The 26,128-nt window shown below is 35.4% G+C and overlaps 3 protein-coding genes across 4 annotated transcripts; 2 read left to right on the plus strand and 1 right to left on the minus strand.

Annotated features, from left to right (window-relative positions):
* The first annotated feature begins 8,164 nt into the window (after positions 1-8,164).
* On the plus strand, positions 8,165-9,142 carry LOC105058161 (glycine-rich RNA-binding protein GRP2A). Its single transcript, NM_001405769.1, has 2 exons — positions 8,165-8,386; positions 8,503-9,142. The coding sequence occupies exons 1-2, from the start codon at positions 8,273-8,275 to the stop codon at positions 8,839-8,841; spliced, it is 453 nt and encodes a 150-aa protein (NP_001392698.1). The 5' UTR covers positions 8,165-8,272; the 3' UTR covers positions 8,842-9,142.
* Positions 9,143-10,175: 1,033 nt separating this feature from the next.
* LOC105058159 (uncharacterized) lies at positions 10,176-13,819 on the minus strand. 2 transcript variants are annotated; one of them, XM_019855155.3, is made up of 4 exons: positions 13,711-13,748; positions 11,048-11,139; positions 10,693-10,882; positions 10,176-10,554 (listed from the first exon to the last, which is right to left on the minus strand). In XM_019855155.3, exons 3-4 carry the CDS (start codon positions 10,879-10,881, stop codon positions 10,462-10,464), a joined length of 282 nt encoding a protein of 93 aa, XP_019710714.1. In that variant the 5' UTR covers position 10,882; positions 11,048-11,139; positions 13,711-13,748; the 3' UTR covers positions 10,176-10,461. The 2 variants fall into 2 exon arrangements, with proteins under 2 accessions (XP_019710714.1, XP_010939296.1); XM_010940994.3 differs by lacking the exon at positions 11,048-11,139 and having other exon boundaries at positions 13,711-13,819.
* Positions 13,820-16,871: 3,052 nt separating this feature from the next.
* On the plus strand, positions 16,872-18,450 carry LOC140854075 (large ribosomal subunit protein uL6m-like). The gene has a single exon (XM_073249466.1). It carries the CDS (start codon positions 17,692-17,694, stop codon positions 18,037-18,039), a length of 348 nt encoding a protein of 115 aa, XP_073105567.1. The 5' UTR covers positions 16,872-17,691; the 3' UTR covers positions 18,040-18,450.
* Positions 18,451-26,128: the final 7,678 nt, after the last annotated feature.

Consider the following 26,128-nt stretch of genomic DNA (forward strand, 5'->3'; position numbering starts at 1 on the left):
AGAGAGGCCACCGGCAAGGAATAGAGTGAAGGAGGAGGAAGGGGAGGAGAAGAGGATGGGAGGAAGAAGATGAAGAAGGTAAAAATAGATGAAAATAGAGGAGGCCACCATAAAGAGGGATAGTTTATATGTGATTTGGAGAAAAATGATGAGGAGAAGTGCATGGGAAGGAAGGGGAGGAGAAAAGGGAGGAGAATAATGGGTAGAGAAGTGGAGAAGAAAGGAGAAGAGGAGAATGGGTGAAGAAAGGGGAGGAGAAGAAAGGAGAGAGAATGAGGAGAATGAGGAGAATGAATGGGTGAGAAAAAAGAGAACGAGAAAGAAGAGGAGGAGGAAGGAAGAGGGAGAAAGAGGGATGCCGGCTATAGAGGAGAGGATCAATCGGAGAGGAAGGAGATGAATATTTTTATAATTTTAAAAAAATTTATTAATAAAAATAGACGGCTGGACCATATTGAAATATATCAATAACTAGAAGGATCGGTTTGATACTTTTTTAAGTACAGAAGATGTAAGTAAAATTAAGCTAAAATTGAAGAAGTGTTCCTGTAATTTATCTATAAATTTTTAACTTGTACTTTAAAAAAGATAAAAATATCAAAGAAATCAAATTTATAATGCATAGGAAATAACTATCAATAATATGAAAAATCATTAATACATAATATATAATAAGAAAAATTTGAATATGAAAGAGTAGGAGAAGGCCCCCAAACATCACAATATATTATTTTAAGATGATATTGAGAAGTTGAAACAGATAAATAAAATGATTTTTTTTTTGCTTTTTTCTAATTATCAAGATGAATATGGAGTTTGTCTTGATTTATTTGAAATTTGAAAGAAAAGACAAAATAGGGGATTGATATCATGAGATGGATGGTCGAGACGATTATGCCAAAGATCAATGGAGATGCGATGGCTACAGCTAACATTGACTGTAGGTGAGTAAATTTTTGTATCTTTTACAAAAAAATAGTAGAGATAAAGTCCATTCCCAGTCATTATGTGGTATAATGTCATTCTTGATTTCTTATCTTTAACAAAAAGGCTAAATTCATCAAACAAGAAATAGCAATTATTATCATGAGAAAAATGATTTATATATAAGAGATTTGTAGAGACTTAAGGATAATGAAGAATATTAAATAAATAAAATTTATTTTTATGATTAGTGATGGAAGATGAACCAACATAAGATATAGATAAATCTAGTCCGTTGCCAACTTAGACACTATCAAAATCACTATATTTAGATGAAACAAATAACTTATTGAGATCAACGGTGATATGATAAGTAGCACCAGTATCAGAACATCAAGTATTGTCATTAGTGAGTGAAGGAGTAGCAGCCATAGCTGCAAGTTTCTCTGAAGGATGGTGATCCTGATATGCATAGTTCACATAATGATAGCAATTGATGTCAATGTGTCCAACTTTGTTATAGATTTGATGAGTTGGTCAGATAGACTGTGAAGAGCAACCATATGAGGAAAAGAAATGAATATGTTCATTAGGAGATGGCAGGATGCCATACTTGAGGAGTGATTGGGTTGTAGGCTATTGTTGTGATGCTGATGATTCCCACGGTAAGTAGAACCATGATCTAAATTGAATGCTTTAGTAGGTCTTGAGACAATAAATGTGGTTGTAGATTGCATAGAGGCCTCTTCTATAAGATTAATTTCCTTATAGATTAATAAAATATGGAGTTCTTCAAGAGAAAGAGAATAAGTGAAAGTAGGAACTTGAATTGAAGAAGAGAACTAGCTTATAATCCCATGCCATGCATGAGATACAATTTTTTCTTGAAAAAATATTTTATTTTATTGATTTATTAATAAATATTCTATATATATTTCAAAAATAATTATACTAATGAAAAAAATGTATTTTGTATATGGTTTGGCTTATAAGCTATTTTATTTTTTTCTAAATTTGAGGTTCCTCAGTTTTATTTCTTTTCTAAACCTTCATTTTTTGTAGACAACAGTATTTCTAATTTAAAAAATTAATATTTTTATATATTATTGTTGGAAAGTTGGAGAAATACTCGAATTCAACTGATTTATATTGGACTCATTCAGATTCACATCTATTTATTCTTACTTTTTTTTTATTTATTTTTTTTAGAAAAAGTATATCTATAATGGTCAATTTATTTGCTTAGTCACCACATGTGCACAAATTTTTTATATGAAATTAGTCCAAATTTCTAAAAAAAATATTATTGATATTTCATAAATATGAAAAGAAAACTGATAATGTAACATGATGTTCATCATATTATCATATTAATCTTAATTATTATTATAAAATATCATAATATGTTTATCCATAATCCTACCAAATTTGATCAATTCAAAATCTTTTCTAGTTTAATGTTAACATTTTCTGACTCTAACTCCTTACCTATTAATGTTGGTTTTAAAAAAAAAAAATAATGATACTGATGCTAATAAGTAGCAATAAATGCTAACACTTTCTTCAAGGCATGTGTGTGTATATGTTCTCTTAAACTTTTCTCTATCCAAAAAAAAATTTAAATATAATTAAATGCTATATTTATGGTGGATGGAGAGACTTGGCCCACTTTCCTTCTCAGGAGTTCTAACAATATCAGCAATTGATTGTAGTAAAAAAATAATTTTGCTATTTATGATTTTAACATTAATAGAATAATATTTAATCTGATATTATTATCTTGTCTATTTTATACTCTTCTATACATATCAAATAAATGAGGGGCATGCTATATTAGAAAACTAAAAGAAAAAATGATAAACTGTCATGATAATTTTATGAAAAATATCATAATTATAAGTACTTATTTGTTTTGAAAATAATTTTCTATATTGGAGAAAGTATATTCTATTCAAATGGCAAAAGGAGAGCTTACCACGATGATTTTAATATACATATATATTAGAAATATTAGATTTATCTCATGTTCTTAAAAAGAATATTTTTATAATAAAAAAAGTGCAGATTTGTGATTTCAAGCTTTCTAAACTTTGAAAATAAAAATTAATTCTGTATGCACATGGATTAAGATAAGTCTACATTAAAGTGCTAAACATCATCATTAAGAAGGATGGTCCCATAATCAAGCACAATAACTTTAAAGGGAAAGCGACAATTAATGTTCTCAATTTATCAAGAATCGACTTGATTAGAATTTTAATAGTCAATAATTAATATAGGACCTGAGAATATGAGGATTAGGAGAGATGGTTGGCTAGCCAAACAAACAATACATGAACAAAATAGACATTAATATTATAGTATTTAAGGTGTGATTAATCAAAATTATTTCTTAGCATTTAATATGGATCTATTTTTGAAAGATGACATTAATGACATAAGCATTAATGTAATAATATTTAAGCTGATATTAATTAACATTATTTTTTAGTATTTAAGATGGGCTTCTTTTTTGATAAATAAATATAATAATTTTGAAGGTATTTTTGAAAACAAAAGATTAAATGCAATCTCCACTTTAACCAAAAAAAAAAAATGATAGAAATCCTTTTGAAGCAAACAGATATAATTTGGTTTCTATTTCTTGAAAATGATACAAATCTCTTACGTCTTATTTTTATTTTTTGTTTAAAAAAGAATTACCTCAAAATATTATTTTTATCGAGCATAAAAATCCCTGGGCCTGCTCATCCTTTCCACAAATGACCATAACTGACCCAAGCTTCCTTCTCTCCCTTCCTCCCACCTCCCTCCACTTCCCACTTCTCATCCCAAGTACCACGACATCCTTGTAATAAGCATCGGCTGGAACCATCCGATAGTGGGTGATGATCGAGGTGGTGGGCATGCCGAGAGGGTAGGAACTAGCGTCAAAGTGGGATCCGCAAGGACGTAGAGGTGGGGGTCGAGGAAATGGGGATGAAATTGGAGAGGCTTAGAGGTGGGGATTGCAAGGGAGTGTGGGAAGCGGCACTCAGGTGATGGCGGTGGGGTCAAGGAGGTACGACGGGATGAGGAAGGGATCCTCTGGGAAGAGGTAGAGGAGATGGCATGGTGGGAGGCGGAGGCAACGGCGAAGGGGGAGGAGGAAGCGGGGGGTGTGGAAGATGTTCCACGATCGAGAGGTAGCTCGGAGGTGGGCTTGGTGGGAGTATGAGAGCGAGGTAAGGATCACCACCACGTCTGCATCAAAGAGGAGGCTGAGATAGATATACATATCAAATGGAGGCTTTGCCGATGCGGAAGCCTATATATATATATATATATATACACATATATAAAAGATGAAGGAAGTCCATCCAAGATACAAATAAGCAAATCATCATCACTTATTAGTGATCCACATGCAGCTAACTTATCGGCAAAAACTTTAAATTGTTGGACATAAACTTACATGGAGGATGATCCCTTCTTAATGCGATGAAGCATCGTTTCATAGTCATGATATGAGCAAGGAATACAAAGCGATGAGAGAGAACATTCTAAGCTTGCTTAGTTGAGGTGACTCTAACTATATAAGGAAGAGCCAATTCTAATAATATAGTATTGATCTAAGAAAGGAGCATTTGATCACATTCATACCATGAAGCATAGGTTAGATGCATTGAGAAAGATGGTAGAAGTGAGCCATCAATGAAGAATATATGCTTATGTCTTCATAGAATTGGTTCAAAGAGTGACTTTCAAAAGAGATAGTTAGATTTGGACAAGAAAGACGCTGGTGTCAAGTTATGGCTCTTAATAAAATGGCTAAAAATTTCACTTGATTCCTTAGGATTTCTTTGAATATATAGCATTTACATGTAAAAATAAGAAAAATATTTCAGCAACAATTCAAATTCAAAATTTGAATTTGAATGAAGAAAAAGTAGGAGAAAGATAAGGAAAGAATTATAATAATAATTTGAATTTAAAATTTAAAAATATAAATTTTGAATTGAGATAATTTATGGTATGTTATTAATATCTTTATGACCTGGGAGCAAATCCTACTAATGTTCTCTCATTCCACTACAGCTTATATCATATTCTATTTGAGCGATAAGATCTTTAAGCCTAAATTAATGGAAGACCAGATTGATGCGAGAGTAGTGAAGGGTATCTACTAGAAGGATGGTTAATGGGAACAAACTCAATTGCTTAAGAAAGACAAGGTAGTAGGAACTGCAATAGAATTCAAACATTTTTTGTTTTTCAGATGCCCTAAGTTTTTCTACTAGACTGATCTCAGTCCATTCTAAGGACAAGTTACAACCTACAAAAAGCTTTTGCCATTAGTCTCATTGTTTTTGTAAGTGCAATTTTTTAAATTCGGTTTAGTTGTTTTGACTAACAAAAGCTGCATTCGGAGCAACTATAGAAGAACGTCAATGAACTCCTAATTGGGACAAGAAATCAAAATTTAAGCTAGCAATAGGCACATCTCCTAGCGATGCATGAGTGTGCTTGGTTAAGAGAAACCTTGACCAGCTAGTCGCCGACATTCCTCACCCTATGTTATCATGGGGTAACTATAAGACTATCCCATATGAGATCTAAATTGTCCACCAAATCTTTCTACCTATCGTTTAAGATTCTAGATGTTTATCCAAGATTCTCCATCTCAATATCGGACTCCATACCAATATTATCCTATTACAATATAGATATATGGTACTATATGAGATGATGAGATGTACCAAGTGAGTATGGTATGAAACTATATGTCGGTTCAATACTGATCTTATACAGTATAGTACCAACAAATATGGTGAATCTTATGCTCATCAAATCCTCATATTGGATTATGGGAATTCACATGTAATTGCTCACTAAAAAAGGAAAAAAAAAAGAAAAAGAAAACAAAGAAAAGAGCACAGCCAAACCATGATGTCTCTCTGATCTTTCTCATCCGTCCAGATCACTTCTTATGTCAAGATGACTCCTATGGTGCTCAAACATTTTCCGGACAGTATGTTCACTTGGTGAGCTGCCCGATCATGACTAAAGGGTCCACATCGACGTGTTGGCGTTGACCTTAAAATGTTTGTGACTTCATCACAGAATTGCGCAACAACATTGTTACAAAGGTTAAGCAATCAGTAATATTTAATGAATAAGGTTCTGAGAAATTAAAACTTGGACAACTTTCTGATGATCAAGAGCTTGGGTAATCTGAGCACTCTTCTGTAAGGTTTGAGACTCTTTGTATCTTCAGCTATAGGTTGATAAGATAATGTGCCGTGAATGCCTTATCATACTGAATTATTATAGGTTGGTATGATGAGGCGAGTGTGTCAATCTTCAGCTACAGGTTGGAACACAGAGAGATGCTGTACCGCCTAACTTCAGTATGTAGTGTGATGGGAAGGAGCTACCTAACGATGGCAATGCCATGGAACTGATGTGCCTCCTGGTTTTGGTTGACAATGATCTTTATGCAATCTGCCATAGGTTTTCACACCCTAGAAAACAAGAGTTCGGATCTTCTATGATGCCTATTTTAAACTATAGAAGGTTTATAGCTCAGGATGGTCACTCCACCGTTCATCTCGAAAATGGATGGCTATCACTTAGATATATAAAAAGCTATGTTGGATGCCAAACACAATGTGTTGGCAAGAATGAGTATATCTATCTCTAAGATGAATAATATGGTAGCTATTTCAGATTGTACAGCTCTTTATAGTGCAAAGCATGTACTATAAAAGATCTCACACTATATATTCATAATATAGTTCTTTAATGTCACAATCTTGCCCACTATCTCGGTACCTATCTCGGGTTGAGAGAAAGCCCTTTTTCTTCGTAACTTCTGAGAAAATCTTTTCTTTCTCGCTCAAAAAGGAAAGAAAAGTCAACCAAATTTAGAAATCCTATTATCATCTAGTATAAATTTAAAGGTCATGGGATCACAACCATCCTACCGGCTTCTTGTCAACATATGATAAATATTATATTTTAACTAGATGTTCAAATTTGAATGTTCAACTACTCATCCTTCATTACCTTTTTTTTTTTTTCATTAAAAAGAAACAAGAGAAGTACATTAAGTGAAAGTAAGCTTATCAAATAATTTTTTTTTGATTAGGTAGAAGATGATGTTTTTTTTTTTTTAAGGGTTAATTAGGTGGAGGACCTCAACATTTATACTTCCTCATTTGTATATTTACATTCAGCATCGATGTAGAGCTTCTTAAAACATGTTTGTATTTTCTTTCTTTCTTTCTGTTTTGGATAGGAGGAGTGGGTGATGGCAGGGAGAGAGAATTTAATAGTTATAGGGACCTAATGGTTTTATTTGGGATTTAAATAAAAGGGTTTAGCTAGAATTAAAACAATTTAAGCAAATTCAGTGGCCCATAATGTCACAATCATATATGTGAAGTTGCATCTAGTTGGACCTAGTTAGGCATGATATGATAAAGACATTTCTGCCCAAGTTTGATATGATTATATGAACCTTAAATTTTAGTGCATCTATGATAAATGATTTAATTATGGCGTTTACTTGAGTCAACTCATTGACTCACAAAAGATTATCATATATATAGATCAGCAAATCCTAACACCTTCCCCCCTTCATCCTTCTTCTGGTGGGAAATTGAAAAAGTAGATATTTCAATGACGTCCAATAGTTCCTACCAGTGACGTGTTCATCCTCTCATTGGATTTCAGCTGGATTACCTCTTCTGGGAAAGTTTTGAAGGAAAAATAAAAATCCGAAGATTAAAGAAGTTTATGATCCAAATCCAGATAATTCGGGGCCATGGCTATGGGCCCACAAAATGAAGCCCCTCTCTTTTCGTCAGTATTGGTGGCACCGCTTCAAAAAAAACGTCACCTTGTGCGCACGCAAATAATTAAAAGCCCATTGGACGAAGGGCAAAACCGTCATTCTGTTCTCCAGATATTTTCTCAGATACTTATCCACTCACGTGCGACGGAGCCCCAAAAACCAAAACGTCCGGACCAGCTCACGTGACCCTACTCAAACCCCGGTCGAGCCACGAATGGTAAGCGCTCATCTAAACCGGAACCATTCCGCGTATATTATTTAACATGATCTCCGGTAAGTGTACTGGAGGTGACCCAAGGCCAAAAGGATCAGAACGCGTGAGGAAAAGAGTAGGGTGGTAAGGTTACTGACAAGGTAAGGTTACCGGAATCGGCTGCCGCTCTATAAATCTAGGGTTTGGGAGCCTAGGGTTTCTCGTGCTCTCTCAGAGGTGGGTTGGTGTTTCCTCCCCCTCTTTCCCCCCTTCTTCGTCCTTTTCCTAGGGTTAGGGTTTCCGTTCCCCTCTGTCCGATGGCGGCTACCGACGTTGAATACCGCTGCTTCGTCGGCGGGCTCGCCTGGGCGACTGATGGCGCCTCCCTTGAGAGGGCTTTCAGCCAATTCGGCGAGGTCGTCGAATCCAAGGTCTATTCCTCGATCCAAGCCAAAAAGATACCTTTTGACCTGATTCTTGATTTTTTTTTTATTTTTTCGCGTTTATTGATCTCAGATCTGATGGTTTTTGGTCGTTTGCGGTGCAGATCATCAACGATCGGGAGACGGGGAGGTCGAGGGGCTTCGGATTCGTGACCTTCAGCAACGAGCAGGCGATGAGGGACGCCATCGAGGGGATGAACGGGCAGACCCTCGACGGAAGGAACATCACCGTCAACGAGGCCCAGTCCCGGGGCAGTGGCGGCGGGTTCCGCAACGGCGGAGGGTATGGCGGAGGTCGCCGTGAGGGTGGTGGCGGGTACAGCCGTGAGGGTGGCGGCGGTTACAGCCGCGGAGGCGGTGGCTACGGCCGTGACCGTGGCTACGGTGGATCCCGCTTCTCGAGGGGCGGCGGCGGCGCGTCGGACGGGGACTGGCGGAACTAAGGCGTCTCGCCTGGCCGCGGTCCGAGAGGGCTGGGTTCAAGGAGGCGGAGTCTCTCGTACTATCTATCTGTTTGGAAGTGTTATGGTGTTATGGCTTTTTTGTTGGTTTGATGTCGTCGTTATCGTTTGTTTAGGTTTCCGTTCCGTTTAGTTATGAGAAGGAGAGGGGTTGGATGCTTAAAAACTTTAACAATAGAGGGAGAGTAGTGGAGAAAATGGGGGTAGTGGTTGTGGTTTCTGTTCCTTTGTTCTTAATGGATGCTCTATCATTCTGGACTTGATTGGTACTTTGTGATTCCTACGTTTGTGTCTGTGTTTGTGTTTTTTTTTTACTTTTTAGGGTTTTGTTACATTTTTGCGGTGATAGATTTTTGCTCTGAATTGAGGCCTTACAATGGCCTGATGCGCATGTAATGGTAATTTTGGTTTGAATCGATGATGTTGATTGCACTAGTCATTCCAAGAGGGCGTGTAGCTGGAAATTGCTCTTCAGCTTGATGGGTCCACAATGCTCATAGATAATACTATTGCTTGATTTCCATAGTCCTTGCGGGTTCAAGAAGAATAATGGTCTTATTTGTGTTTTTGAGACGAAAATGCCTACTATATTACGATATTCGAAGTTTGTTTGTTAATCTATCAAGGTATTTGCATGTTTGTAGAGCGGTTATATTGTTGGTTGGTGAATCTTTTGATCTTAAAGTAGTCATTTAGGTAACGAGCTTTGTTATTCTGAAGTGGACGGATGACCATAAAGTCTCGTATCGCAGCACCTAAAGAGAACGGTGATGAAAATAAAATTTGAAATGTAGTTAAAATGGCGACGAACATAGCCGGTTAGCAGTTCTCAATGGGAAAAGATACAGCGAAGGTAAAGATAGAGGTCAGATAGAGCGAAGGTGAAATAACTATTTGTTCCCTATTTGCTTGAGAACACGTTTTCTTCCTGGACTTGGAACAACCTAAGAAGGAATTCCTGATCGTTAGCAGAAATTGCTCCCACATTCTCCTACGTATCTTAAACACGCTCTGTTGAATGTTGAATGTCCATCTGGCGGCCAGCTTGGGAAGCCTGGCGTACCAAGCCTGTCCGTGTAAAGGGTTCCGAACGAGTATTGCACCCGGAATCTGATGGCAAATCATGTAATGACCTCACCCTGGAATATGATGGCATAACCAGAATCATAAAGTAATTTAATTCTCTCAAGCAAGCATTCTTATCAGACCTGCTTCACAATTTCATTGTTGTTCAACCCAATCTGAACACCGGCATCCAAACTCTTTCAAGAAGTTCCAGCCATGCACTTCGTAGGGCCAAGGCAATCACAAAACTATTACCATGAACAGATGGCAAAGTAATCGACATTAAACACATATCAATGGCAATGTAATCAACGTTACATCATAGGTACATAGCTATATATATCAAGTAAAAGTCTCTAAATTGGAACTTGGTACTGAGTAGGAAGAAGGAAAACAAACTATCATCTGGTAATATTCAACAAAACTTGGAACCAAGTTGCTTGCATCTACTAGTACTTGGACAATGTCATCACCCTAGCAGTTGGACATAAAGTAACAAGATATCAAACATAAACAACTTCCAGAACTTCCAGATTCTTATTTCGACACGGTTGTCTGAAGGGGCAAAACACTTTCAACTTCTCTAGCTTCTGCAGTCCTTTCTGCAACTACCTTGGACATTCCAAACATCTGCAAGAAAGAACCCAATGGGATTTTGAATAAATACATCATTAATAGTCCTACTCGCCCTTTCTCAAAATAAATAAACAAACAAAACAGTCCTAGTTAACATGAATGTAAAAGTTTATGTATTTTGTAGCGAGTTACCTTTTGAATGGTCTTCTTAAAGCAGGTTTTGTGCTCATCCACGGAAGCATGAATAAACTCATCAATATGCTCTCTCAGATCTTGCAAAAAAGTGGCATCCTCTGATTTTTTCTTTCGGCATGAGGACATTGCTGGATTGATCGTGGCAGATGGATGTTGGTTTTCCGATTGAGCTTTTTGTGACTCCATCCTGAAAACATGAAACTAGTTATATTCAAATGTAACCATGATGCTCATAGCCTTAATTGCTAGGGATAGACAAAAGTCTATCAGAAATCAAGCACTAGTGCGTCCAACTTGCCATATTGCCAAATAAACAGGATCAATCATTAAACATCAAAAAGGCAATCCAAACCTTTCTATTACCGCTAAGCCTCCTTGTATGCTACCTTTTTTTGGTAGATTCCTTGTATGCTACTTTTGTTTTCGACCTTAATCTCCATTTGCCTAAGGGTCAATGGAAGAAATTGAACAGAGAACAAGGCATTAACAGGTAGCCAGTATTTGATCAAACTGGCTTCATGATATCTAAGCAAATTTTAGACAAGAAAGTCCACATATTTGACATGAAAGCTCATAATATTCTCCAGAACTAAAAGCCAGTGCAATGTTATATCATGAATGTCCTCACAAATTTTTTGTTATCATGAATATGTCCTCACAAAATTTAGTGCGGTCACAATATCCATTAAATATCCATCTAATGTACAGTTGTTTTCCAATCGATGGATAAGAAACCAAATTTTGGACCAGACAGCTACATAACATTTCACGTACATGGTCTGACAAGCTTTGTTTGAGTATCTTTCAAAGGAATAAAACTGAACTTAAGATAATTAAATCTCAATACCCTGTAACTACGGGCAAAAAGAAAACCTCGAAACTTGGATTTGACCACTTACCATGGATTTTCATTAAGGTATAACATGTTGATTTTATGAGGCATGGAGTCCAATGCATTGAATTCAGTCATTGACAACAAGAGTCAGGGTACACACTCCAAAGAAAAGCACTTATTCCTTACCCCATATCTCACTTTTATTGCAACAATATGAGGCCATACAACAAAGAAAAGGCCCCAAGACTTCAATATTAAATGTCTCACATGAATAAAGAAACTATATTTGACCTTACATAGTTAAAAAGTATTCAAGTTCGATCCAGCATATCCAAGTTCCTGTGCAACCTAGCCAGATAAGAGGAAGATTCTAGGCCAAGCATATTTAAGAAATCCTTTTTATTAGACACTTCACAATCTGATGTCTTCATTTCGATCCATCTTCCAACCTGTGCCTCCCCTAAGCTCTCTCATTTGTGACCTCCAAAACTCTCACCCAAAGATCATTATCCTACATCCCAAACTTCCACATGTTTAAAAACCCACATGCCATGTTGTCAAACTTATATAACAAGTCAAATTCATATCCAAGTAAACTCCAACTGGATAGTATGGAACAACTGCCACAATGTCATCAGACGCATAAGGTTCAGCCAGACTGCACATACACATAGCATGTATGGAATGTTTCTCTGAACACTAATGACCAACTTCAACATAAAATAAAAGTGGTCTTAAGCAATCTTTGATCAAAATCAAATAAGCCATTTAGACTTAGCTGATCAAATTCTAATGGCTTTGATCAGAAATTAAAATAAATGAAATCATTTAAGCATACCCCAGAACAAAGAAAACACAAGAAAAAAGACCAGGAGTAGAGAAGGATGCACAATAAAATGGAGACTACAAGCCAAACCCAATCTATTGGGAGTTAGTTTTAAAGATTCCATTTCTGTCTACCATCCAATACCCAAGTATTTCAGTTCTCAGCATTTTGACTCATGTCATATGACTAGTTCTACTACTATCTGATGGAATTACCATTCAAGTATCCATTGTGTCGATAATTACCTCACACACCAATGATGCATCTCTACTTGATCTTAACTTCTCCAACACAAATTAAGTCATCCAGATCCAAACTCAAGACTTCATACAACAGAAACTACTTCTAAAAACAAATGACCAAAATAAACATTACTACTCAAATAAAACCCACACAAGTCACCTATATTCTCTATTTGGTTGTTTAATTTCAACCTTTATTCTGTATAGTGACATTGTTGATGCAGCTTAACAACATCCGTGGATCACTGGATGCTCCAATGGAGTTAGACCCTCATGTACAGACCAAAAAAGAGGGGCCTGCTTTGTCAAACTACGAAATTCTTATATTCTCTCTCTCTCTCGTGAGATTAGGAAGGGCTGGTCCCTCTCTTCTACCGCCCCCTTGCCCACGTCACAAGAGGCGATATCATCGGAGCAAGCATCTCAGGTGGTTTCTCCCTTTAGTAGATAGCAGTAGCGGAAAAAAGAGAGGAAAAAAACTGATGGACAAGCGAAGATTCCGACAATAAGCCCCAAAACAACTGTTTCCTCCCCAAAGATGAATTTTTCCTATCAATTCTTCCATTCATGAATCCCACACTCAAGTAGATTGGAGGAAGACATCTAAAACCCAACAAAGAAGGGCATCTCGACTCCTCATATATAAAATCCAACAAAGTGGTAAATATCAATTGCCAGTAATTCTTTTATGGGCATATGATCAAATGTAAAACCCATGAGAAAAGGCCGAGGTGATCAAGGTGCCAACTTTTTTTCCCCCCTTCGATCTTCAGATTTTCGTTAACAGCCAAAGAAATTAAGTTTGCTGAAAGCAGAAATAAATGGTCACACAAAGTTCGAATAAAAAATAATATTGCATACGAAGAACAGAAAACATCCGAACAAAATTCTAAAACCACAAAACGCACATTTACTGGAAAGAATCCTAAGTTATTCATGAGGGAAAAATAAACCCTCGAAACTTAAACCTATGGTTCGATAAATATGAAATCACAAAGGAAATTTAGAACTTCGCACCCCACTCCAACCAAGGAAAAAAAATAAAAAAATAAAACCGAGATCGAATCGAGAAAGATAAGAGGAAGCGCAATGGATGAAGGGTGGGAACAAACCTGGAAGAGCGAAGAGCGTCGGGGAACTTTCCAGAGAGGCGTTCGGTTTGGGAGCACCGAGTCTTGTATCTTTGTCCAAAACCGTGAGCGCGTGCCTCTAGCTCCGTCTGGCTTAAAACATTGGTAATTGCTCATCTAATTACAATTTTGCCATTATCTTAGCCGACTTAAATCCAATAATATTTTTCTTTCTCCTGCTGAAGAGAAAAGTGCTTATCTGATTCCAATTTTGCCATTATCTTAGCCATCTTAAATTCACTAATATTTTCTTTGTTTGTAATTCTGAAGGCTGGTGGATTAAGTTGGTTTCGAGGGAGCGAGATATCTCCTACGCATTACTTGCCATGAGAAAATATAAATATCCCATGCTGGCTGTTCACTGCTGCAATAAAACATCAATTGCCTTTTTTCTTTTACCCCGGTATGGTGGGAGGTCGAATACCTAAAAAAAAAAAAAAATCAACAGGAAGAAATACAAACTAGTTCTTGCATACATACTGACTACATGCTTGTGTATCCTTTAACAAAATCATTATCAAATGAAGTGATATATAAGATATGAGGAGATACGGGGCTATCACCGGTCGAATAGGAATGTCCTAGCCAAATCTCATTCTATAATCGAGATGTCATTTTATAAAGTTATACTTGTAAATTAAAAATCTCAAGAATGGCATTCAAGTATGTGAGGATCCGTGCAGATATCTATTTAGTCTCACATTAGTTATTTGCTCGAAAGATCTTGATATTTATACGGGATCAAAAAATATAAATAATATTTTCTGACTAATTTTTTATACGAGTTTCTAGATTGCTATAAATAATATCAGAGTCGATCCAACTTATAGTTTATGTGGATTAGAGGACATTATAATACGGATTCATTAAGCTAATCACGGACTGATCATGGTATTTATAAATAAATACTTAAAGAGAAAAATTTTATGAGAGAATATCTAAGAAATACTAATGGGTAGGTGGTATTTCAAGTACATAATTTATCCTTAGAATGGTGTGAATAACCATCTTCTACATCAATTCTCATATCTGATTAAATGCAATTAAATTCCATAACAAATAGATTGGTTATTTATCCTTAACAAACTTATAGCTTTTGTGAAGTGATACGTGGTTGTGGAACTCTCCTGATGAGTTCGTTTTTGCAACGATGGAAGAAGGATTATTTCTAGATGTTTTTGCTAAAATTCAAGTGCACTTTCAAAGCTACGGTCAATATATGATTTAAGTGCTATGTTAAGAGCACCAAGTATCCATGTATAGTGTGAATATTTTTTCACTTAATTTTCAATATTTCAAAATCAAGGTTCAATCTTTACAATCATTTAAAGCTATTGATTCATGTTCAATCATAGGTTTAAGAGTCATCCGTCTATAATTATGTATTTTACATATACCTAAATTTAATATTTTTATTTTTACCAGTCGAGAATTGTAAGAGTATTTTCATTCTTTTCAAAAAAGTCAATAGTTTGACCCCTGGGACCCACCAAATGTTAATTTCCAGTGACTGCTTTTTGTTTTCAAGATTTTGGACTTTGGGAATCCAAAGGTGGATCCTGACGAATGCCTTGGGACTTTGAGACATCCCAACGGCCATTTCCCTTGGTTTGTTAGAGTTTTGTAAACTAGTAAAATATTTTATTGAAATATATAACTATTTAATGAATAATCACTACTTACATCTCTCTATTGAACGACTATAATAATTAGGTTCTAGTTACACTTAATATAATTTTTTTAAAATTATATATTTTTAAAATTGAATGAAGATTCCATATCAATGATCTAAATTATTGGATATGATCTATATCCTTAAAATATTTATATACCAAAATATGATTTGAAAACTTGTAGGCTACGATAAAAAATTTGTCAGTTGAATAAAATAAAAAAATTGACCACTTGATGGATGACTTAGGGTTTTTCAAATCATTTGATTTTTGATATGTATATATTTTAAAGATAGTGGATCACAACTAATAGCTAGATCATTTTGTGAAACTCCCATCATTTAATTCAAAAAGGATGTAACTTTACAAGAGTTATATGCGGTATAATTTGATCCTAATCTTTTTTTTTTATGAATAAGAATATACTGTATCAAAGTTAACCTAAAAAAATCTCTTCTTTCTCAAAAGCAAGCCACCAAAATTTTTTTCTACTTGTAAGCTAACTTTTCTCTTTCCTCATTTTGATTGATTGTTTTGTTTTCCAAGATTTGTAGGAACCGTGGTCCTTAGAGATCCTGAAAGTGTTAGGTGTTTATATATATATATATATTGAACATAGGATTTTCATGAATTCATGGACGTATATAGTGAAAAATCACTATTTTAAACATAATAGTTTAATTATCTTGCCTTGCATGACATTATTCATTCTTCCTAATACCTTTATTCTTTCATTTTCTTCCTTTCCAATCTATTCCGAAACATATTTTATCCCAAGCCTTTTTGATAGGAAATATGACCTGCCTTTACTTAAGCAAGATTCAACACTAATTTTTCTAGATTTTCCATCCATATACTCTTTTCATCAATATCTGCAGTCTAAACCATAAACCCAGTTAACTTCTAAAGCTCTAATACTAAGAATTACAAGGGTCACTGGTAACAAACCATGATGTCAAATTCCTATCCCATCTCAGCTAAAATATAATGGCGAGCTACCAATGACGATCCCAAGATTATCTACTACAAAAATTATATTAAGGGTTTATTTTAACATCTTATAGGATTCAACAGAAAATCCTACAGAATCCATGAATTGGAACGTCCATTTGATTTGAGTATGATTTTATCGGTCAGATACCTTGCGGCCCAAATCCCATGGGTATATATAAAAGAAAAATCTCCCCGAGCCTTCCACTTTGAAATGCTTCTGTGCGATGCATGGACTCCTGTGATCATAAGCCTACGAGATTAGGAATGAAATCCATCCAACGTCCTTGTTTTTTAGGAATGAAATCTGTGAAGAAACAAGGGTCAACATTCCTCTCCAGAGATCATCTCTACCCTTACTAACAGACTTAAACTCTCACGCATTTCTTTCAAGTCTCCAATGCAAAGCTGCAGCGGTCATGTTCCTGATCCCTCTCATCTTGCTTCTGACGTTGCAATCCCCTAAGGTCTAAATTCTATGCTACTAGGAGTTCTTTCCACAACAAAAAGAGTGACACTTGAAAAAGACTTGGTCCGCTGTTTCATATTGTGTATCACATAATTTGCATCTTGGATTGATTGAGATTTCTTATCTTGAGGTTACCCTTCATAATGACTTGATTTCTGGTTAACTGCTAAACAAAGATCGTGACCTTCGGTAGGGATGAGCTACTTTGGGTACGATACATCAAATTTTTGTTGTTATGTTTCATCATTTTAGTTATTATGCTTTTAAAAGATACCAATTTTCACTTGAACTAGTTTCTGTGTCATGCTTGTGGAATTCACTTGATTTGCTGAAAGCAGATGCTTCATAACAACTTCATTTCTGGTTAATTACCAAACAAAGTTCCTGACCTTCAGCAGGGATGAGGAACTTTTGATATGATACATCAAATTTTTGTTGTTATGTTTCATCATTTTAGTTATTATGCTTTTAAAAGATATCAATTTTCACTTAAACTAGTTTCTGTATCATGCTTGCAGAATTCACTTGATTTGCTTGAAGCAGATCAGCTGTGATTATGTTGAACAAGACAAATGATGGCTAATAGTTTCTTTTCTTCTTTTTTCTCTCAAGGGCATGCAATAGAAGTCAGTCAGCTACTCATGTTGTTTAAGTATGTCCTCTTGGAGAGTTGAGTTCAGAAATCCTTGGTCATGAATCTCATGATAGTGCTAAAAATAGCTTGTAGCCTCTGGTTTCTTCCATCAAAAGTTGTTTTCAAAATCCTCTATGAAAGCCCTGCTGATCATGTAGCAAATTGGTGTTATTCTATACCAATGACTTTAGCCTCAGATGGACTATTTGATTATTTTTATTTTCATGACAGGCAAGATGGAAGGCAAATTCTTTCGGTTTCTAAAGATTGTGGGAGTTGGGTTTAGAGCAAGAACTGAATCAGAAGGCCGCCAATTGTTTTTGAAACTGGGCTACAGTCATGAAGTGGAGTTTGCGGTTCCTCCTGCTGTTCGTGTTTTCCGCTTTAAACCCAATATAATTTGTTGTACTGGGATAGACCAACAAAGGGTACACCAGTTTGCAGGTGCTGTTTGTAGCTGTAAGCCCCCTGCAGTCTACAAAGGCAAGGGTATTATGTACATTGATGAAGTAGTAAAGAAGAAGCAAGGAAAGAAGCCAAAGTGAAAGCAGAGAGAAAGGAATTACCATTCTTGTACTCTTCTGCTGTTGAGTAGCACCACAATGGCTCAAAACATGGCAGGGAGAAAGATGGAAGATTGCTGGTGCATGAATGACTTGTTTTGACATTAAAATCCTTGAACGATTTCCTGAAGATTCTCCTGGGGTGATCTTTTGGTGGATTAACATAATCTAAGTCCTGTTTGTTCTTGTGAGTTCACTACCACAGTGCTCATTTTTCTCAAAGTTCTGCTACTGTAAGATGTGATAGTTCAGTATGAAGAAATAGTTACTGATTTTTGAAACAGTTTGGTGTTGTGTATTAGTTGGTGTTAACAACAATAAGGTTGAACAATAAGCTTCTTGTTGGTGTTAACAACAAGCTTATTTTTGGTGTTAACAATAAGTTTATTTGGTCTCCACCCACAGAACTCCTGAGTAAAACTACATGACAGCAAGTGCAAACATTACCAAGCTGATCCTTTTTATGTGAGAGGGGCTGTGATATTCATCAGATGAACAGCTCCATAACCTAAAATACACCCATGATGGTTGCAAATAATGAAAGTCCACTCCATCACATCCTTTAGGAGTCATATTATATTTCTGTTAGGGAAACAATCCTTGACAAAGCTCTCACAGCAAAACAAAAGATTCTTGCAAACAGGTCCTGCAAAGCTGCGTTGGCCACCATCTATCAGAAAATATGGATCTTTGCGAGAAAATATCGATCACCATCCAATCTAGGAACAATTCTGATCACTGTTCCGACATCTTTTGACATGTCTATGGCTATTAAGCATTAAGCACTTAGTCTGCTAAAGTAACATAACTAAGTTCAGCTTCTGGGACATCTGTACACAGAGGTCACAATATTGTGACCACCCTGTATATTCCCTTTCTTTAATAAATTTCATGGGTGGTACACACCACTAGAAAAAGAAAAAAAAAAAAAAGTTCAGATCTAGTGTTCCAAGTTAACGATCCTTTTCGATACAGCTACCGATGAGCACCAATATGTGTCAGTGGCAAGCTGGCAGTGCCCCTGTAGCATTCAAATGAGCCATTAGGAACAGAGGATGCAAGTTTGAGCCTTCTACCTCTAATACGTCAACTACTGGAAGCCTGTGCAACTTCAATCCCCTGGCTCATTTTAAGGTTATTGCAAGCACTTTTTCACTTGTACTTACTGCAGTTTATAATGAAATTAAATAAAAATAGATACATAAAATCACAAGGTCAACCATTCAATCAGTTTTGAAGTTTTAAAAAATAAAAGTTATTTTATTTATTTTCTAAGTTTTTAAAATATAAAATATTTGGTATGGTTAATTATTTTTAAAAATATAAATATAATGATTGTGGTGGAAGTGGTAGTGAAGATAGAATTTAAAAAAGAAGATGATGATTGCAATAGTGATAAAAATTATAGTAACAAAAGCGAGGACGGTAGTGGTGGTAACTATAAAACTCGTAGTTGAGGTGTTGGTAATGTGGAAAGAAAATAATGATATAGCAGTGATGAGTAGAAGTGGCAACTATATTAAGGATAGTAATAATAGCAGTAATGTGAGGTGGAGGAGGTGCGGATTGTGAGAGTAATAATTATGGCAAAGCTGGTGGAGATAGGGATGGCAGTAATTGATGATAGAATGAGGATTGGGGCTACAATAATGGAAGTGGCAAAAAATTAGTTTCTTATTTTTGACAATAGTGGAAGTAGATCTCTCAAAAAAAAAAAAAAGATTTCTTATTTTTATTTTTTAGAAATAAAGAAAAAAAATTGAAAAGAGAAAATAAAATAATAGTAACAAACATCATTTTTTATCTAGAATTTTATAATAATTTTTAAATAATATAAAAGAAATAAAAATGATGCCAAATAGATTGTTGATTTAAGCAAAACGTATAGCTCAGATATAAAGTAGATCTTCGAAAGTTTAGATGTATGCGACCACATGATCCTATTAATCTTTTATAGAATATTAATAAAATAATAAAAGAAATAAAAGAATTACAAGGAAACATATATAAGCAGTATAAACCATTTAGCATGAGTTCCCTCTGTTTCTACTTATTATAATTGCCCATGTGAGCCAATTTCATCATCATTAACCATTCTGCGATCTATCAGGCATTATCAAAAAAAAATTATGTGAACTATATGGCTAATGAATCATGATTTTATTTGGTAATTTTTTTTCTTTAAGGATGTTAAGTTGTTATTGTTTAAGAAATATTTTGCACACCTTATGCCTCTCTCTTCTAGACAATACCATGTTTTAAATTTATCCATTTCATTAGGTTAGTCTTGCATGTGAATGACAAATAAGTAGATTTTTCTCACTTGGAACACAGCAAAGGAAAATTTTGCTAATGCACAATGAAAATGGTAGGAAGTTTTGCTGGAGTTGAGCTAAATATTTATACTACCTATGATGTTGGTTAAATGTAAGCATTCACAACCATAATTCCCATGCACCCCCCCCCCCCCAAAAAAAAAAATCTTGAAATGAGATTATATATAGTGATTCATGATTTTGTAATGAAGATCACATGACGCATATATAAGCAGGTGAAAAATCAGTTCAACTTGAGTATCATGAACTCATCGAAGGGTGTAGTGCATGATATATTATTTCTGCACCCAATAGATATAGTATTTTGAGAAATTATATGCTACATTAGGTGTACCATGGGAACACTCTGAAATGAGGTGGGGAGGGGGGACACGTCATGATGAATAGGGCCTATAAGATGGCAAAATAAGATTGGCATTGGGCATTATTGACATGGTGCATATAGTGTGTGATATAATTTTACTATTCTTCATAAAAATTAGTGCATAGATAGATAATATCTAGGAGAAATTCTTTGTGCACCGTGCATGGTGATTGGCTCACGCATGGGGCTGGATAAAAATTTTTTTTTTTCCTGTGCCGCTGTCTTGCCTCGCGTATGAGCTAATCACTGCGCATGGTGAACGCATTCTGCACCATGCACGGTGCACAAAGAATTTTTCTAATATCTAGAAGTCAAGGATTACTTCAATGATGGATAGCTATTAACTTATGGCATGCTATTGTTGGTTGTGATGATTAGTGAATCACTAAAACTGTGACTTGAATTTGTCACGGTAGAAAAACAATCTTTAGACAAATAAATTTAATCTTAATAGTCTATTACTTTGAATAACTCATTTTTTTTGTTTCTTTGTTTGTTGTTGTTTTGCCAATGGTAATTGATAGGGCATCTCACTAGCTTGATATGATTTTTTAAGGATTGTGAAAGATATAAGCGTATATAGGCAGTGCCTCCTTTATTATATCATAGGTGGCGCCTTTCAAATTTCAATAAAGATAGTATTTAAGTTCAAATATTTGGTACAACCATCAACACTCAAAAGGCTTCATTGGGAGGACAAATTGGCACCTTCCAACTAAGTGGCAGATTTGCTTCTTTGTATTAATTTCAATATCTATAGCTTTCTAGTGTTTAAAAAAGAAAACTCATTCATATGATTTAGATTTTCCCATTGAACATTCTTCTATCCAGTATGGAGTCTTATACCAAGGGTTGCCCTATTTTGGACTGGCACATTAAAATGTGATAGATATATCAAAAAATAGGGCGTATAAATTGAATAAAAGTTGCAACTGCTATATCTGTACTTTTATCAATAAGCAAAAACCAAGGATCTAGAAAGAGAAAATCAATCATCTAATTGATCTTTGGTTTCTTTTTGGCGATATTTTCATCCTATAATGCTCATTGGCCTTGGATAATGTATGGTAGCTTAGAGTGCTCATTCCAAAGTCATGGTACTAGAGCTATATCAACTCAAGCCAAATTAAGATTGCATTTGGTTTGCTAATTTTATTGAATTGATCAAGTTAGTTAATATAGCTAGAACAAATGTAGTGTAGTTTTATATTCATTTGTCCATATGGAATCAGCTTGAATTGTATTCAGTCTTCAAAGGAGTGCTCAAAATAAGCATTTTGAAAAGGAAAAGTGTGTGACTCAAAATGGGAATCCTAGGGTTTTTTTTATCCATGAGAGGAAAATCAGCAATTGTTGGGGCTTCTGGCTCAAGCTCGGCAGGGGTTTCCTCATTGAGCCCATCTTTTGGCTTGACGGTACTTCAAAGTGATGAACCGATGATGTCTCCTCAGGATCTTCTTCTCAATAAAGAGGGCAGCTAGGGGAGATGCAGTGGCCATGGTCGTAGGTGGTATAAGACCCCAGAAGATTTTGGTGGGAGGCCTCTTGGGCGATAGAAGAGCAAGTTGCCTTGTTGGAACAATAATTTTTAGAGATTGTTGCCTTTTTCATTGAGGAGATCAAGTCTGCCATAGATGGTTGGTGCCATTTTTTGAGCCATAAATTTCTTTGTAGAAAGGGAGATGAAAATCTACTAGAATGCTGAGGGTCAGTTTCAAGTCTATGCCTTGTTAGAGGGATTGATTCTATTTTACTATCCATCTGAGAAAATTAAACTTAGAATCTTTGAAAAAGGCCCATGGTCGTCAGTTGGATAGTTATTGGTGCTTGAACTGTGGAAACTTGGATTTAGACCTGATATAGATTCAGTACATAAGTTAGAATTTGGGTTAGATTACCTAACCTTCTTGTTAAGCACTAGGATCAAGATAAAATTTTTAAAATTGTCTCCTAGGTTAGAAACCTCTATTTTTAGATGAATGGACTCTGTCTTCCTCTCGAATAGGATATGCTCGAGGGTGTTTTCTGACAGATCTTAATAAGATTATCTATCTAGGAGTTCGATTGTGGATGCAAAATACTTTTTTATGATAGCAATTTATCTATGAGGATTTACCTAAGATTTTACTATACTTGTGGTCATATTGGTGTTACCTTGGAGACCTGTGGATGCTCAGATGCCATGGTATCAGATATTTCATTACTATTTAGCCCTTGGATCTGATCGGCTATGATTTTGGTATCCTCGATGGTTAGTCAAGAGCACCCAAACCTACTTTTGATGGTAGATAGTCGGTTTTTGGATGGTCCACTCTTAAAAAATCTATCAAACTTTATCCCCCTAAAGACCAACAGAGAGTTTCAAATACTACTGATAATAGTGTTGGCAAATCCAAATTTTTTCCATTGGACAGTGGGCCTCATGATGATCCATAAGTTGTTCCACCAATGGAGATTACAGAGATGTTGGTGTTTCAAGCTCCAGATTTTATTGGTATATTTGATGCCAAAGGTAAAAGAAAGTAATCGTCGAGTTACAATCATCGTTCCTCTTCGAATGTTGCCTCTCATCCACATACTAAAGCAATAGTTGAAGGTGATCTTCAATTGCCTGTTTATCACTAGGGTCTAACTAATTCCATGGTACAACTCAAGGGTACTGTTCTTAAGGTCTAAAAATATATGCCTCCATGAGCTCTATAAGTATCTCATAAATCTAGTTCTCCTAATCAGATTAACACCATAGAGCAGTAACTTGGCACAATTGATTTCATAGCCACAACAAGGTATATTAAACTTCCTACAAGACTGTGGTTCTCAACTGCAAACTAAGTTGGTTGGTCACATAGGTGTAGCTGAGTCCTTGGATAACCCTTCGGCTATGCATGCTCAGTCATCATCAAGTTCTAGTATTATAGGGATTGAGTCAGGCTCGATTCATAATCCTCCTCTTAGTTCTCCATAAAAATTTTAGTTTGAAATTTTCGGGAGGCTACTAAGCCTATCTTTGCTAATTATTCTTAGGACCTTAATGAGAACTAACAACCTAGATGTTCTTTGTTTCCTTAAAACTAGATTAGTTGTTATGGCCGTACCCCATGTGCATAATGTGTTTCGTCTTAGATGAGATATGTATATAATTCCATTGATTGGCTTGTCTAATGGTCTTTTAATTGTTTGGAAGAAAAATCTTGAGGATGTTCGATCTATGTATGTAAATAGACAAATTGCTTTTGGTGTCATTTCTTCTTCAAATGAACCTATGTGGATCTTAGGTGTGGCTTATGCAAGCAATCCGGCTTGTTTGCATCATCAAATTTTGTCTCTGATTGTTGATATCTTGTCTCTTCATTGTTTCTTCTTTCCTCTTAGTGATTTTAACATCTTCTTAATGCTGAGGATAAGAAAGGAGGTAAACTATTTGCTATGAATTGAAATATCCTTGAGTTTCGAATATTTTTTCAGCAAACCAGTCTTGGATTTAGGTTTTTAAGATCCTTTATATACTTGGTGTGACTATGGTTAAGCCTTTATCCTGAAATTATGGTTCAACATTTAGCTAGATTTACCTCTGATCATTGTCCATTGCTTATTTCAATCAGTGATAAGGTCAATAGGGATCCTAGCCCCTTTAGGTTTGAGAAATTTTGGTTAACCTTTCAAACTTGTTATGATATTATTCAGAATGCATGGGCTGTAAAAGAAATTATTCATCTGTCTCAATCTATCTTCTTAATTGACAATGCATTCAGAAAATGGAAAAGGAGAATAGGCAATCTTTTTCTTGCTTGGCAACGATTGTATGATGATATTTATCATTTGCAAATGCAAAAATCTCAATATGAAGGTTTGCCTCAACACTTACATTCACAATTGTTGGCCTTTCTTACTGAATATCATACTAATTTACATCATCAAGAGAGTTTTTGGCGACAGAAAGCTAAAACATCATGGTTTCAGATAGATGATGCTAGTTCTAGCTTTTTCACCAATCCACTATAGCATCGCAGAAATCGAATTCACCAGTTATATTCTCCTCAAGGAGACTGTCTTTCTGATCTTGATCAAATTAAGTCTTTAATGGTTTGCCATTTTATGCAAAGATGGATAGCTAGGAATGATATTAGACACATTGATCATCTGTTGGTTTTCGCCCCCATTAATTTTGCATAAGCTAATAACTTATTCAAAGAAGTTATTGAGGATGAGATTTATTTGGCTCTGATGTCTATGCACCCTGATAAGATGTCAGATTTAGATAGATTTTCATCTTTTTTTTTCTAATATTATTAGAACCTAATTAAGCCAGAGGCTACTCTTGCTATTTAGGATTTTCTCAACTCTATTTTCCTACCTCAATCTTGGGCTAATACTCACATAACTCTGCTACCCAAAAATTGAATCCCCAAAATTCTTCGAATTATCTTTCTATTAGTTTTTGTAACACTGGTTATAAAATTATAGCAAAGATACTTGTTAATAGATTCAAGATGATCATCCCTTCTTTAATTTCCCTCAAGCAAAGTGCTTTTTTTGCTGAGTCGTCACATAACTTCTTCTATCTTACTAGCCCAAGAGCTCATGCATTCTGTGTTTCAGGCCCCACAATCTAGATGCTAAATGATGCTAAAACTTGATATGGAGAAACCTTGACAAAGTCTATTGCTAGTTTCTCATTCAAGTACTTCATCAATTTGGTTTTCCTATTAGATTTATTTTTTGGATCCATGCTTGTCTCTCCATAGCTCAGTTTGCATTACTTATTAATGGCTCACTTACAAATTGATTTTTGATTTCTTAAAGGCTCATACAGGGCTGTCCGTTGTCATCATACTTATTCATTTTGTGTTCTTAGGTCTTCTCCAACTTATTGCACCGTATAATATAAAATCAGTTGTTGAAAGTGTATAGACTGTCGGGAGGCCCATCCATTTCTCATCTTTTTTATGTTGATGATTGCATCCTTCTTGCTCATGCTGCAGTGAAAGATGCTGTGTCTTGCTGCTCTTATTGATACATATTGTCATTATTTTGGTTAAGCAATGAATTTTATGAAGTCTCACATTTCTTTTAGTCCTTCTACACCTGTCGCTATAAAATCTTGAATTCATCATATATTTCATATCAATATTTGGGTATTTCTTTATTTGCTATGCTTCTTAAGTTCTCTCATTTTAAACCTATACATAGTATGGTTAATCATAAAATTGATGCTTGGAAATAGAAGATTTTATCTTTGGCGGGGCGAGCAACTTTACTATAGTCAGTTTTTTCTTCTATTCATCTATATATATATTATCTTTTATTGTTGTTCCTCTGTCTATCATTTAGAGATTCGAGAAAAAATTCAAGGCATTTTTATACGGTCATT

This window comes from Elaeis guineensis, chromosome 15 (genome assembly GCF_000442705.2).
Source record: "Elaeis guineensis isolate ETL-2024a chromosome 15, EG11, whole genome shotgun sequence".
NCBI lineage: Eukaryota > Viridiplantae > Streptophyta > Magnoliopsida > Arecales > Arecaceae > Elaeis > Elaeis guineensis.

Bases quoted from the DNA above. Each gene is read 5' to 3' on its own strand.
- LOC105058161 (NM_001405769.1), top strand. From the start codon at position 8,273: ATGGCGGCTACCGACGTTGAATACCGCTGCTTCGTCGGCGGGCTCGCC. The intron at 8,387-8,502 runs GTCTATTCCTCG...TTTGCGGTGCAG, and splicing joins GCGAGGTCGTCGAATCCAAG to ATCATCAACGATCGGGAGAC.
- LOC105058159 (XM_010940994.3), bottom strand. From the start codon at position 10,881: ATGGAGTCACAAAAAGCTCAATCGGAAAACCAACATCCATCTGCCACG. The intron at 10,555-10,692 runs GTAACTCGCTAC...TCTTTCTTGCAG, and splicing joins TTAAGAAGACCATTCAAAAG to ATGTTTGGAATGTCCAAGGT.
- LOC140854075 (XM_073249466.1), top strand. From the start codon at position 17,692: ATGGACTATTTGATTATTTTTATTTTCATGACAGGCAAGATGGAAGGC.